The sequence below is a fragment of the Salmo salar genome, chromosome 01 (assembly GCF_965601325.2).
Source record: "Salmo salar chromosome 01, fSalSal1, whole genome shotgun sequence".
NCBI classification, from domain to species: Eukaryota; Metazoa; Chordata; class Actinopteri; order Salmoniformes; family Salmonidae; genus Salmo; species Salmo salar.
This window is the reverse complement of record NC_138291.1, coordinates 13,709,695-13,725,155: the sequence shown is the minus strand read 5'-3', so window position 1 is coordinate 13,725,155 and position 15,461 is coordinate 13,709,695. Positions and strand designations below refer to the sequence as shown.

At 42.0% G+C, this 15,461-nt stretch overlaps 1 protein-coding gene across 1 annotated transcript; it reads left to right on the top strand.

The window, feature by feature from the left end:
- The first annotated feature begins 1,771 nt into the window (after positions 1-1,771).
- On the top strand, positions 1,772-14,744 carry rlf (RLF zinc finger). Its single transcript, XM_014128598.3, has 8 exons — positions 1,772-2,031; positions 4,024-4,178; positions 4,416-4,497; positions 5,981-6,116; positions 6,266-6,468; positions 8,079-8,215; positions 8,355-8,496; positions 9,418-14,744. Exons 1-8 carry the CDS (start codon positions 1,852-1,854, stop codon positions 14,215-14,217), a joined length of 5,835 nt encoding a protein of 1,944 aa, XP_013984073.1. The 5' UTR covers positions 1,772-1,851; the 3' UTR covers positions 14,218-14,744.
- Positions 14,745-15,461: the final 717 nt, after the last annotated feature.

Genomic DNA, 15,461 nt, shown 5'->3' with positions numbered 1-15,461 from the left:
ACAGCCAAATTTTAAATAGCACACCCAACTACCTCATCTCCATATTATAACTTACCCTCTTTCACCCAAGTATCTCTACTTGCACATCATCATCTGCACATTTATCACTCCAGTGTTAATGCTAAATTGTAATTATTTCACCTCTATGGCCTATTTACTGCCTACCTCCCTACTCTTCTACATTTGCACACACTGTACATAGATTTTTCAATTGTGTTATTGACTGTACGTTTGTTTGTGTAAGTGTGTTATTGTCGCACTGCTTTGCTTTATCTTGGCCAGGTCGCAGTTGTAAATGAGAACTTGTTCTCAACTGGCCTACCTGGTTAAATAAAGTGGGAAGTGGGAAGTATTGGAGTCAACGTGGGAAGTATTGGAGTCAACATCGGCCAGTGTCCCTATGGAATGCTTTCAACACCTTGTAGACAATGGCGTAAAGGATATAAGTAAAATTACTTTAAAGTACTACTTTTATTTATTAAACTAGGCAAGTCAGTTAAGAACAAATTCTTATTTACAGTTACGCTTAAGTCGTGTTTATGGGTATATGTACTTCGCTATGTATATTTGACACCTTTTGTTTCACTACAGTCCTAAAGAGAATAATGTACTTTGTACTCCATACATTTTCCCTGACACCCAAAAGTACTTGTTATATTTTGAATGCTTAACAGGGCACAAAAATGGTCAAATTCACATACTTATCAAGAGAACATCCCTGGTCCTTCCTCCTGCCTCTGATCTGGTGGACTCACTAAACACAGACACATTGTTTGTAAATTATGTCTGACTGTTGGTGTGCCCCTAATAAATAAAAAAAACAAGAAAACAGTGCCGTCTGGTTTGCGTAACTCAATATTACAAAGGTGTTCTTAATGATTTGTGTACTCGATGTATGTCATTATGTGTATTCTAGATACTATCAGATATACCTCCACAGTACACTGGGCCTGTATATTGTATGTAAGCTGTTACTCATGGTTATTTCCTTATCTTTCCATAGAACCAATTTTACACTCATACTTTCTATTTGAGCAGTCAGCACTAGGAGTTTGGTGTAGTGAACCACATTATCTGAATAAACCTGTTTGAAGATTTCTTGGACTTGTTCTTGCTGGGCAGACCTGTGGTGGCTAAACCTTATCCAATGGCACCTAGAGCTCTCTACTGGTGCCCGTTCAAAATGGTCCTTCCGGAAAATAACCTTAGTATTTTTCAATTCCATTCTCAGAATATGAAGAAAATGTTTGTTAAAAAAACACAAGAACTTTAGTAACATTCTAAGAATACTTAAAAAAAAAACATATATTCCACCTAAAAAAACTGCAACCTACATTTTTCACTTCTGTTCTCAGAACATTTAAAAAATGTTCAGTTTTACCAGTCAGGAAACATATGGCTTAGTTCCAAAAACCAATGGCAAACCAAAAACGTACTTCCCACAACTTCCAATGAAACAAATGTGCTAGTTGGGTAGGCCTAGTAGACCAGTTGAGAGTGACCCGAAATTGTGCATTTAGTAAGTTTGGTTTATTGGTGTTTATTGCTCTAGTCATTCATTATATTGTACAGAAGGGGTTCCAGCCTCCCAGGCCAAATGCCTGGTGGATCTGTTAGGAACAAAGTGGTGGTTTTGTTGGGGATAGTGGCGTATTTGTAGGGTTAGATGGTGCTCATTTCCCTTTTTTTGTGAACAAAATGTGCAATTTGAACTCCGACCTGAAAAACGCAGCAATACGCCACAAAGCGTCTAGTCCGTCGGAAAACAACACGAAGAAGAAGTGGTGAGCGCACGCTGGTGCACGCGCGTCACATGAAGGGGATGCATACGCGCGGTGGCGGGGACTGAAGATGGCGGATAGTGATGTTGAACCAGAGCCCGACTGGAGTAATCGGCCTTCCAACACTGCCGAGGACACTCTCGTCGCCATGGAATGCTTGCTCACCACCTTGAGAGCGCTTGAAGCAACGCTCAGGCAACAAGACATTTCGGAAATATCATCCACCGAATATTGCGACAACTTCTGCCAGGTAGCTAGCGTGCGTGCATGCAAAACTCAAAGGAAAAGCTATGTTTTTTCGCATAGCTAAACTAGCTAGCGATGTTGGCTGTGTATGCGTCAGCGCCAATATGGCCTTTAGCTGCTAGCTGGAACATTTTGATCAGGATAAGCGAACAATATGCATCTAATGCACAATAAACGATCCCAGCAAAGTATAACATAACTGCATGACATAACCACCAATGATGTGCAAAACATAGCCATGCTATCATCAGTTGGGCTACCTAATAGTTAGCCAGCTAGCTAACGTTAGCGACCAATGTTGTCATGGTTGTTGTGCAAGCTTGTCCGAGAGAGAGACGGATGCAGTGGTCCAGGACGACAACCATGCATGCAAAATATTTTAGTACGATGTCCAGTCTGTACAAACTAGTAGTTAACTAGTTTATCGTGCTGCTATTTGCAACGTTTAGAATATTTAAAGTAAGCGGGGCGGGGTGTTTCACGTTTTGTTTCAGGCACTTGCAGGCATGCATGTAAATAGGCCTGCAGTGCAAGTGTTCTTCGTCAGCCTACTTATCAATTAGCCTAGTTAGATTATTTATTAGACATTTTATTTGTTAACTTCAACCTTACTTGTTTCATTATCGAGTTGAGGAGTTTATTTGACCCTCACGCTACAAAAACATGCTTTCTCTCTAGTTGATGGCAACAACGTGGTTCATCCACGTTCATTTTGTTTTTAACACTAACACTTGTGTCAAAATCAATATTCAAGTATAAATAATTTGAAAATGAAGACTATTTTGTTTTAAACAGACTGTTCTGTAGTATCAGTTTGCTATGCTGTTTTATCTACTTTCGTAAAGTTGAGAGTTTAAAGGGACAATCAGATTGCTACATCCTTGTTTTACTTTTAAATTAATGATATAGCCATTCATTCTTGAATATAACTTTAAAATGGCTCAATCTTAGTTTTAACTGTCTTGTTTGTTTTATAGGCTTTTTCTAAACTAATGTCTTTGTAAAGAATGTCATTTTAAACACACACTGTATAACCTCAACCTGGTTGATACTATGTTGATATAATTGATGGTCCTTGCATATATAGCTCTGTCTATGAATTTGATAGTGCTTACTTTTCTCCAGCCCCATCCCTCAGCTGTTTACAGAATCAGTGGTGGGGAGATTACTTTATTGTTTGAACTGCAGACTTTCCATTTAACTATTTTACCGAAAAACCCTAAACTGGGTTAATTATAGCTGCTAACCATTAATTAGAAGTTAATTGGGTGTTAGATATACCCAGGCTGGAGCTTATTCTCTGGAGGAGCGACTCTCATATTTACCCTAGATGGAGGTTAAATTTAGCCAACCCACTGTAATGGTGGTAGAGAAGTGCACACTGAGGACTCTTGGCAAGAGAGGCTTTGAGGAAATGTTGATGTGACAGACTGGGGGTCCACAGCTCTCTAGGTACACCTTGTTTTAGAGCTGTCAAATACATAGGCTGTTCCCCCAGGCCCAATCAAGGTAAAGAGAGAGTGCAAGTTGGGACCAATCAGACAGGTACCCCACACCCACCAACCTGCCATGACAATTCATATATATATATATTTACTTTTCTACACGTAGATGGCGTAAAAGCGAGACTCATCACTTTGGACAAAAAAATAATGGGCCCTTCGTAAGAAACTGAAACAACAAATTCCATGCAATTTAGGAGGGAGAATAAAATAAATCCTAGGGGAAACACTCTGTAGCCTGTTTCCCCAATGAGCCTTGCCACACCTCACAGGAAGACTAATTAACAATGGCATATGGTGCTTGCCCTGCCTGCTATCAACACAATGTCTTTGGCATTCAGGGTGTTTTCCATAACTAAATAAGATAGCTGTTAGTTGTCTTAATCCTAGTGAAAGTGCAAAGAAAACATATTTTTTAATAACCTTAACCCAGCTGCCTGTTTTTTTTTTTGTCATTGAAAGTGTTTTTGACTTCTCCATGACTGTCTTTGCAGGCACTGATGGACTACGCTGGGAGCAGGAATTCTGTGGAACATGGTCTTCCTCTCCTGGAGGTCTACTGCCTGGCCATCAACTGCTTTGCTGCTGCAAGGCCACATCTCACTGCAGACTCTGACACTGTTGCCCTGGTGTTGAAGAGACTAGCACTGTGAGTCAACTCAGTAACAGTGCTTTACATTGTTAGGGTTGTACCTAGATTATTATTTAGAAACTAGAGAAGTATAGTGATCACCACCCTTTCTACTGTGCGCTCCAATGCATAGCCTTCTTTTGTTGCTGACATGGCTTCATTGTTTTTTCTTTGTGCTGCATGTTAGAAATAGATAACGTTGTGTCATGAAGTTTCACAAGTTGTCCTTCGTTGTCTCTGTTATTTTGCTTCCAGGAGCTGTTTTGAACTGTTGCTATCTGTGCCTGAAAACGAAATCCCTTATGAGGCCTGGGTTCAATTTCACCGCTCTGTTCAGGTAAAGGATGGGCTGTGAGATGTTAAGAAATAGTAGCTAATGAGAGAGAGAGAAGATGGAAGGAAAAATAATGATTGGTCGACTGATTGAACTATAGAGAAGTGGATGCAGTATAAAGAGATGTATTTACTATCGCTTGGTGGTACTATTGACATGCTGTGTTGTTGATGAATGGCAGTGGCCCAAGCAATGTTCCCTGGGGAATACTACGTTATACACTGGTGCTGTCTGATCAAAATCAAATCAAATTTATTTATATAGCCCTTCGTAAATCAGCTGATATCTCAAAGTGCTGTACAGAAACCCAGCCTAAAACCCCAAACAGCAAGCAATGCATGTGAAAGAAGCACGGTGGCTAGGAAAAACTCCCTAGGAAGAACTCCCTAGAAAGGCCAAAAACCTAGGAAGAAACCTAGAGAGCAACCAGGCTATGAGGGGTGGCCAGTCCTCTTCTGGCTGTGCCGGGTGGATATTATAACAGAACATGGTCAAGATGTTAAAATGTTCATAAATGACCAGCATGGTCAAATAATAATAATCATAGTAGTTGTCGAGGGTGCAACAAGCACGTCCGGTGAACAGGTCAGGGTTCCATAGCCGCAGGCAGAACAGTTGAAACTGGAGCAGCAGCACGGCCAGGTGGACTGGGGACAGCAAGGAGTCACCATGCCAGGTAGTCCTGAGGCATGGTCCTAGGGCTCAGGTCCTCCGAGAGAAAGAAATAAAGAGAAAGAGAGAATTAGAGAGAGCATATTTAAATTCACACAGGACACCGGATAAGACAAGAGAAATACTCCAGATGTAACAGACTGACCCTAGCCCCCCAACACACAAACTACTGCAGCATAAATACTGGAGGCTGAGACAGGAGGGGTCAGGAGACACTGTGGCCCCATCCGATAACGTGCCGTGGTTCTTGACCACCTGGGGCCTGTTTGATAGGAAGTTGGGAATCCACCAGAGGGGTTTGAGTAAATGTTTTACATTGAAAGTAAATGTGTTCTGGAAGAAGGGAGTGAAAGCATGACAACACATTAGGAGGGGGAATTGAGACAAGTTGCAGTGGGGATTTTTTTATTTCCAATCCAAATCTTGATATAGTGAGGACCTGTCCTACATTACATACTTTATAGGGCTGGGACAATACCAGTATCGCGATACTCATTAGTATCGTGGCAAGGAAATGAAACAAACAGCGGATTGTAACTTCTTTAGGAAAACGTCCCTAATGTTAGAAACAAACATGTTGTCATCCAGAGTCACATTTACTTTCCAAGCTATAGCACACAATATTTTATATACCGCATGTTTTTAAATTACCAAAGAGTCTGGTCTGCTTCATGTTTTCATTTTTTTGCTGTGGAAAAAAATATTGTAATACTGGTATCGTCACAGCCCTATTACTTTACCGTGCTGTCACTGTTACCTCACCTGACATTTGTGGCACAACCCCCTTTTTTGTGTGTTCTTGCCGGTTTTGCAGGTGGCCCATGATGCCTTGTTGGAGTATGGGAGCATAGATCTACAAGCCCTCCTCCAAATCACAGGGGAGGGTGGAGCGTGGAGTAACCCTGTCCTAAGCGCCCTTCTCACCGGTCATCCTACAACCGCAGAGGAAGGTCACTATCACAACCTTACTCTATTGTCAACAGTGCAATAATAAAGTAGCAGTGACTGTAATAAACCTCATCTTGTCTATTTGATGTATTTTACTATGATTCCGGTCAGCCAATCAGCTAGCATCTGTTGCTTTGTCATGTTCCTGTAGTTGACGCGTACATCTCCTTGGAGGGGGAGGGCTTCATGGAGATGCGAGTTAAACACCTGGAGAAAGTGGGGGAGGTGGCGAAGGCTGTGGTACTGGCTAAGGCCTGTGCTGAATGCCATCTTGTCTCCAACCAAACCACCTTCCGCCAGACCTATGTCTCTCTCCTCTGCCAACTGCTGCCGGGCGAGGAGGCCATCATGGAGGTCTGTCAGTGTGTTGTTGAGTTCAGCTCAGTTGCATTATTATTCATACTGCTATTTAAATAGCTTTCAGAGAATGCTATTATGTAAGGAAATAAATGTGATGGCTTAGTGAATTTGACAGTATTGTTCGTTTGAACTCCTTTGCCCTTAAAATGTAAGTGATATTTTCCACAATACTGTAGTTTGTGTTTTCAGAAATTATTCGTACCTCTTGGCTTATTCCACATTTTGTTGTTACTGCCTGAATTCAAAATGGATTCAATGGATTTAGACACAATACCCCATAATTACATATTGAAACATGATTTTACAACATTTTGCAAATGAAATGCAGCAATATCTCATTTACATAAGTATTCACACCCTTGAGTCAATACATGTTAGAATCAACTTTAACAGCTGTTCTGGGTAAGTCGCTTAAGGATCCGCCCCTTAAAAAAAATAAGGCCTAAAATGGCATACCCAAATCTAACTGCCTGTAGCCCAGGCTGTGAAGCAAAGTTATGCATGTTCTTGGTACCATTTGAAAGGAAACACTTAGACGTTTGTGGAAATGTGAAAGGAATATAGGAGAATATAACACATTAGATCAGGTAAAAGATAATATAAAGAAAAAAACAACCATTCTTTTTTTTTTTTTTTACCATCTTTGAAATGCAAAAGAAAGGCCATTTTATTCCAGCCCAGGTGCAATTTAGATTTTGGCCACTAGATGGCAGCAGTGTACATGCAACGTTCTAGACTCATCCAATGAACCATTATATTTCTGTTCAAAATGTTGTATCAAGTCTGCCCAAATGTGCCTAATTTGTTTATGAATAACTTTTCATTTTCAAAATTGTGCACTCTCCTCAAACAATAGCGTGGTATTTTTTCACTGTAATAGCTACTGTAAATTGGACAGTGCAGTTAGCTTAAATTCTTGTTAATCTTTCTGTAATACCAGATATGTCTATGTTCTGGGAAATGTTCTTGTTACTTACAACCTCATCCTAATCGCATTAGCTTACGTTAGCGCAACCGTCCCGTGGAAGGGACACCAATCCAGAAGAGGTTTTAAGAGCTTTGCACACCTGGATTGTACAATATTTGCAGTAATTAATAACTTCACCCTGCTCAAAGGGATATTCTATGTCTGATTTATTTTTTGCCCATCTACCAATAGGTGCCCTTTGCGGGGCATTGGAAAACCTCCCTGGTTTTGGTTGAATCTGTTTGAAATTCACTGCTTGATTAGAGACCTTACATATGTTTGGGGTGATGTAGATATGTACTCATTCAACATCATGTTAAACACCATCTTTGCACACAGTGAGTCCATGCAACTTAGGTGACCTGTTAAGAATATTTTTTACTCCTGAACTTATTTAGGGGTTGGAAACGTATTAACTCGAGACATTTCAGCGTTTTTGTTTTTAATTAATTTGTTAAAATGACTAGAAACATAATTCCACTTTGACATTATGGGGTATTGTGTGTAGGCCAGTGACACATCTCAATTTAATCAATTTAAAATTCAGGCTGTAACACAACAAAATGTGGAAAAAATCAGGGGGTGTGTATACTTTCTGAAGGCCACTGACTTGGCCTTTTATTTATTTATCCCACAGATATCCAGACTGGACTGTAAGGATGTGCTGGATATTACATGCAATTTGGAGACCGAGGGGGAGGATAACACGGCCTTCATCCTGTGTACTACCTTCCTAACTCAACAGTTGCAGCAGCAGAGCCTGTACTGCTCCTGGTGAGTTTTCAGTGGTCAATGTCAAGAGTTTTGCAAAGCATATGGATAAATTGAAATTCTTATTTCTGCGCAGGTGTGTTTTTGGGTCTTGTTCTAATTTTATATTTTTCTATGCTACTTCATCTTTTCTGACTTTTAGGGAGCTCACACTGTTGTGGAGTAAGCTGCAGAGAAGGATCGACCCATCTTTGGAATCACTGCTGGAGCGTTGCCTGCAGCTAGGTGCAATTGCTAAGACTGTCTACCATCTGCTCTTCCTTGTGCGTGTCATCCGGACAGAGGTAGGAGAATAGACTTTTCTACCTCTGATTTTGATATGTCATTGCAATATAAAGTTAACTTATTTTAGTAAAATATCAGTTACAATTTCCCAAAATGTAAAGTAACTGCCCAGTGTTTGCAGATTTCTATGAAATATGACCTATAATTACTTACAATATGAGTGAAATCGTTTTAGTTCCAAAAAATGATAATTAAGTATGTTAAAAAGCAACTTTTCTGTGTTGGAATGATGTCGGCGTACCCCAACAACAGAATGGTGTGGGTGTATAGACGGGTTGGTTGTTTAATAACAAAAGCAATGCGTGCGCAACTATGGGGTAAAACGGACCGGTTGGCTTACACTGTTGACGACATATATAATTAGCCTCAATGTTTAATGAAAACATAAATACATTTGCTCAATGAGCACTTACTGTCTCTGAAATACATTGTTACAATTGTTTGAGCCATATTAGCATAGACATGACATCAGTCAAAACAAGACATGGTATCAATACAAGATACATGCTGAAATGAGCCATCTGCAATGTCCCACAAGGAAGATTTTTGTCATTGTTGCTAGACATCAATGCGCGCATCATTTTCATGACGTTGTCAGCCAACCCGTCTATACTGGTCATTAAATATTCATGTAAGTAAACCGCTAATTGGCCAGCTCAATCCTCAGTGAGATGACGACATGTTCTGAGGAAATGGCAGCATTTTTGAAACGGTCTGTTTGAGATAGGTTTGAGGTGGGGTTTTTGAAGTGTTTATTTTTTTATTTTATACTTTGGCCACGAGTATATGACGAGTCAACAACATTTGGATATGACTTAACAGAATATTTTTTTTTAAGTGAAATTTTCACTGGGCAGTTACTTTAAATTGTAGGCCACTGTCACACCATTGGAAAAAACGATCTCATGTTTATTCTACAGGCAGAGGAGCTGGGTCTGGCTTCATCTGTGGAGTTATGTGTTAAAGCACTACAGCTCCCAAAGCAAGAGGACACAGAAACGAGGATATCTGTGTGCAAGACTGTATCCTGCCTCCTACCAGACGATCTTGAGGTGTTGCGGGCCTGCCAGCTGACAGAGTTTCTCTTAGGCCTCTCTCATGTGGCCTTCAGCACCCTTCAAGAGCTCTATCTGCGGCCCGATCAGAAGTATGACCAGGAAAATGCCATTATCCCCAACTCGCTGCGGTGTGAACTGCTCCTGGCACTTAAAGCCCACTGGCCTTTCGACCCTGAATTCTGGGACTGGAAGACACTAAAGCATCAGTGCATCATGCTGCTGGGGCTTGAACCTGAGCCGGAGGAGGAAGAGGAGAAAGGGAGGGGGCAGGAGGAGGTTAGTCTTGAGCAGGATGTAAAGGAGGAGGTGGAGACGGGATTTGTTGATATGCCAAAAGAATATGTAAATGGGACAAGTGGAAGCATTGATGGTCATGAGAAAGATGAAGAAAATGACCGGGACAGTAAACCACCTTCAAAGCCAGATGCTGAGGGTACCTCAGAGCAGGGTTCACTGCAGAAAAAATACAAGTTCTTCTGCAAGATTTGTAAGAAATCTGTTACTGAGACCCGAATCCTTCTTCACTCTAAGAGGCATGAAGAAAACGGTGTTTCCACCTGCCCTGTCTGCCTGAAGAAGTTTAAGAGCAGAAAGGATTTTATCCCACACACCAAACTACACCTTCAAATGCCATCCAGAAGCACTCGACAGAAGAAAAAGGACAAAAAGAGGGTTGATTTGGATAAGGAAATGGAGGAGGACGACTTGGATGACTTGGAGCCTGGTGAGATTGCCCTTGACCCATCCTTAATGCTGTACTACCAGTCCACACATGATCCTGATGTTCTGGAGCACATTTTAGAGCAAGCTTCATCTGCACCCAGGAAGCCTGGTCATGAGGATAACATCACAATTGAATACATTAACGTTCATTTTGAATTGCAGAATCGTGACATATACACATGCCCTGCTACTCACTGTACAAAGACTTTTAAGCATTCCAAGTACCTGGGTGTGCACCTTAAATCAGAAGACCATGTTAGCGACGAGAATGTGAAACATTATTGTGAAATGAGAGACCGTAGGGAAAAGTGCACTTACTGTCGGCGCCACTTCATGTCTGCCTATCACCACCGCAGGCATCGGCGTGTGCACTACGGTGACCTGCCTTACATGTGTATGGTCACAGATTGTGGTGCTCGTTTCAGCACCTCCAATGAGCTTGTCACACATAAGCAGAGCCATGGCTTTCAACTTAGCTACCAGTGTGAGCTCAAAGGTTGTAGTCTTTCTTTCTGTGACTTGGGGCAGGTATACCATCATGAAGCACAGCACTTTCGTGATGCAGCATACAGCTGCACTAGCCTTGATTGCAAGAAGTTCTACTTTTCTAAAAAGGAATTTGGCCGGCATTTAGCCACACATGGCATTACCTTCTCTGAGGAAGACTTTGAGGCACAGAGGAAGGCCAAAAGAAAACATCTTGACTCCATAACAGAGGAGATAACCAGCCCCAAAAAGTCGTGTGACATAAAGACTGTACTGGAGGAGGTAGTCAACGGGGAAAACAATGCTACTTTCTCTACATGCAGTGCCTCCTCCTCACAGATTTGCAAGGAGCCCAAGGGAACAATGGCATCTGTTGCTGTGTGCTTTGATGGAAAAAAGTTCACTTGTGGTTTCGAGAGGTGTGGATTGACCTTCTCCAAAGCTAGAGATGTCCACCAGCACCTAAGGTGTGTTCATCCAGAACATTTCAAGTCTGAGAATAAGGAACGCAAAAATCTTATCAAAGAGAAGGACTTGAAATCGAAAGGTCTAAAGATAAAAACAGAGAAGAACAACGATGACAAGAACAAACATGAACTTGCAGCTTGTCTGCTAATGAAGGGGTCAAGCCAGGAAAATGCTTCTATTAAGAACACAGCAATATCTCCCTCAAGCCTGGACAATGACCCTTTGAGAGAGATTTTGATTGGGCTTAGCCAGCTTAGTCTGACTCTCTCCAGCTCTACAAATGGATTTTGTGAGCCCTTCCATCCAATCTCAGGATCCACATCAAAGATATCCTGCCAGCAGGGTCTTGGTACCAGGTCCCCAGTTGTGTTTTTGCAAAAGCGAGCGCAACCCGCTGTTGGCAAGAGGGTGAAACTGACATCAAACACTGAATCATCAGTAGCCCACAGTCTACCCTCAGAGCAACACTTAGATGCAGACCAGGTCAGCCCCTTTGTTTTGCAAGCCTCTACTAAACCATACTTCTGTGAGCTTAATGATTGCAACTTTAGAAGTGTGACCAGCACAACCCTAATGCGCCACTACATGAACAAGCATAATTTCTCAGAGAAGAAGGCGAAAGGAATGAAGATCCTCAAATCACTGACATTTAAGCCATTTAAGTGTCACCTCTGCTCCAAATGCCATAGAGAGAAGACGGACTTGAGGGTTCATTATCTTCAGACGCATAGACTTAGCGAGGCAGTTGTGGAGCAAATGAGCTGTTGGTCTAAAAAGCGGGTTGAGGGTAAACCCCCAGAACCCACCAAGCCAACAGTCTCCATAACACAACCCCCAGAACCCACCAAGCCAACAGTCTCCATAAAACAACCCCCAGAACCCACCAAGCCAATAGTCTCCTTTACACAGCCCCCAGAACACACCAAGCAAACATCCTCCTTTACACAAAAATCTCAGACCCCCACCTGGCAACACCCCTCCTGGCAGCAGAAGTACCAAAAAAAGAAAATAATGCGACAAAATATTGTACAATTTGCTAAATCTGGAGACAAGCGTAAGAAATGCAGTCATGCTCCATCTTCTGTGCAGGATCACTTCGAAGAGGAGGAAAGTGAAGATGGAGGTATGCGAAGAGGCAAGGGCGGCATTTATATGTGCAAGCTCAAGGACTGTGGGGTTATTTTCTCCCACACCTCCAGTCTTTATCGCCACCAGAAGAAGTTTCATTCGCAGGTGATGGGACATCCTTCCGTGCTTTCAGAAGACCCAGCTTTACAGAAGTTTAGGTGCAGCTATGCCAACTGTAATGCTTCTTACCTCCTGAACAGTAGCTTGGTGCGACACACAGAGAGTGAGCATCCTAACCAGGCGACCAGTAGCTTAAAGCGTCACAGAAAAAGTGATCATCCTAACCAGGCGACCAGTAGCTTAAAGCGTCACAGAAAAAGTGATCATCCTTACCAGGCGACCTTGTGCTGCAAGTATGACGGCTGTACACAAGTGTTCACCCAAAGCAGTAGTCTGAAAAAACATGTACTCTCTAGCCACCTCAATTATTATGATTCACTCGTATTACGTCTCCAGAATACTCACAAGGACACGTCAGCCACTGGATGCCAAAAGAAGCTGATCATCACATCTACGCCACAGAAAGATGCAACCAAGCTACCCCTCAGGCAATCTCTAAGACACTGCCCAAAGTCTCCTGAAGATGTTAAGGCTGAAGAAACTAGTGAAGAGCAAGAGCAAGATGAAGATGACGGCGAAAATGTGTCAACTGAAAAGAAATCCAGAAGGTTTGAAGATATGGTATTCCGTTCCCATGAGGAGGCCTTGCAGATGTGCCAAGATCGTTCTCAACGTAAAGCCTACCCGTGCATGGTGCAAGGTTGTGATTCTGTAGTGAAATTTATACGTAGTATGCGCCGTCATTATTTGACTTGCCACAAATTAACCAATCATGTTTTTGAATTGAATGAGGATAAGCTTGTGTTTAGTGCAGAGCAACTGGATGAGCTGATTCAGAGGAATACTGTATTATCTGCATGCCCTGATATGACGAGGGCACCTAACGGAGTTCTGAAGATGGAGTATCAAGCAGAGCCAGATAACCCTGGTGGTCCATCTGTCCCTATGAGTCTGCACTCCATCGAAGCAGACACACTTGATGAGCATGACCCACTGGGGTTCAAAGAGGAGCCACCTGCTGAGAGGAATGTTTTGGTGGGTGCCGATGACTTGCTTTATGGAGAACCTAGTGGGCACACTGAAGAGCCTGTTACTCAAAACAGCCAAGAGGAGAGGCCAAGGCGAAAATCCTCAAACCCGCCCGCTCTTGATCTCTCTCCACCATCCTCCCTCCGATTCAGTGTTGATGAGGGCTTCATGGACAGTTCAGGCAAAGATGGTGGCAAACCAACAATTTCTGTGCCATTGCCCTCCCCTCAAGCCCGCCAGCCACTTAAACGTAAGAATGAGCTCTCTGAGCTCCTTCCCATTCCAAAGGACCCCCAGCCTCACAGCCCTCCCCCTCGCACATTTGACCTGGCTGCTTATAAACCAATGGGATTCGAGTCATCTTTCCTGAAGTTCATACAGGAGAGCACTAAGGATGATATGAGGCCCCGGGCTTCTCACTGCAACAGCCACAGGCCTGAACCACCTGTGGTGTCTGCTCGGCGGCGGGATTCCTACAGACGTAACTGTTCTGTAAAGGAGAACAGCCAGATGGGCCTCACTACTACCCGTAGCAGGCGGGCTCGATCTTCCCCACTTCAGCCTCTTCCCAGGACAGGGGAATACACATCAGTCCAGAACTTGCGCCTCATCTTGGACAAGGCTCTGACGGGTTGTGGTGACCTAGCCATTAAGCAGCTGCAGTACCTCAGGCCCGTGGTAGTTCTTGAGAGGCCAAGGTTTTCCACCTCCTTGCTTGACCTCTTCCCCACAAAAACTAATGATAAGCTACTTCTCGACAGTTCGTAGAACTGAGTACCTTTGTGTCCAATATAAAGACTATCCCAGTGTTTTTTTTTTTCTAATGTAATTACTACTCTGATATTATCAGTATCTTTTTAAGTTGCCAAACTGATTAGCTCAAGTACCTTAATTGACATACAACAGATACGTGTGTAAAATGATCCTTCCCCTGATTTTTTAAAAACTTCTTTAGAGTATTTGTATTACATTTCTGTCAGGTGATGAACGTTCTAATGTGTATATATATGTATATATATGCGTCTTCTCACTACACAATGAAGTTTTTTATAAAACATTTTCAAATATTATTTAGAACGGTGTAGCTCATTGTACCATTTCAATGCTATTAATTTGTCTGAAAATAGCTTTCATGGGACAGAAACATCTCATTTGCCCACTAATAACTTGAGGAAAAATGTTGTCCCCTCTGAATATCAAGACCCCTTTCTTTTTTTTTTCCAATGCAGTGGGCAGATGTGTAATGCTTTATAAGAATAATAAATGTTTGAATAGGCCCTTTCAAAAATATGAAATTGCATTGTCTATCTTTATTTTCCTTGTCATGCCTTTACATTGATTAGTCTTTAAACTCTTCAGGGAACTAGTCAGTATTAAATAGTCCACTATATTTTCACTATCTATGAAAATAAACCCATTTTACTTTAGTGGCTTTTCTCACAAGAAAGTGTTTCTATAACGAGTGTGCCCACTAGCAAAGTGGCACGTGCGCTCTAGCAAAAAGCGTGCAGTTAAAGTATCTATCTGCACACTGTTGGCTAGAACGCACGTATAGCCTATATGGTGAGATTATTATGGACAAAAGATCAAGATTATTTTTATTTGTCAAATGGCAACTAAGCATCAATGATAATATCGCCAGAATAAGACCCTCTATTTATTGGAAATGAGCATCAAGCTCATCACCTTGCACTTTCACCGCCCTGTGAAGTTGATCGTAATTTATTTAATCTGTAGCCTAATAAACTGCATGATTTCCCGACCAGTCGTAGTGGAAGGACCACACGTCATCGTGATACTCCCAAGTTTTCTTCAATATTATGGTTATATCAATATTTGTGCATAAAAGCGTTTCCACTGACTTCTCTCGCATAATTAATTTTATTGACACCAGTTGTGAAGAAAACCCATTTGGAAAGTTTACCGACCATGTCTGTTTCTGTCAGGCCTGTCATGAGGTACTTTACTTGCATAAGGTTGGATGAAAACCTGGTTTGACATTTCAGATTAAG

Excerpts from the sequence above, each read along its gene's own strand:
- rlf (XM_014128598.3), top strand. The coding sequence starts at position 1,852 with ATGGCGGATAGTGATGTTGAACCAGAGCCCGACTGGAGTAATCGGCCT. Across the intron at positions 6,469-8,078 it reads GCGAGGAGGCCATCATGGAG|ATATCCAGACTGGACTGTAA; the intron begins GTCTGTCAGTGT and ends TTTATCCCACAG. Across the intron at positions 8,497-9,417 it reads TGCGTGTCATCCGGACAGAG|GCAGAGGAGCTGGGTCTGGC; the intron begins GTAGGAGAATAG and ends TTTATTCTACAG.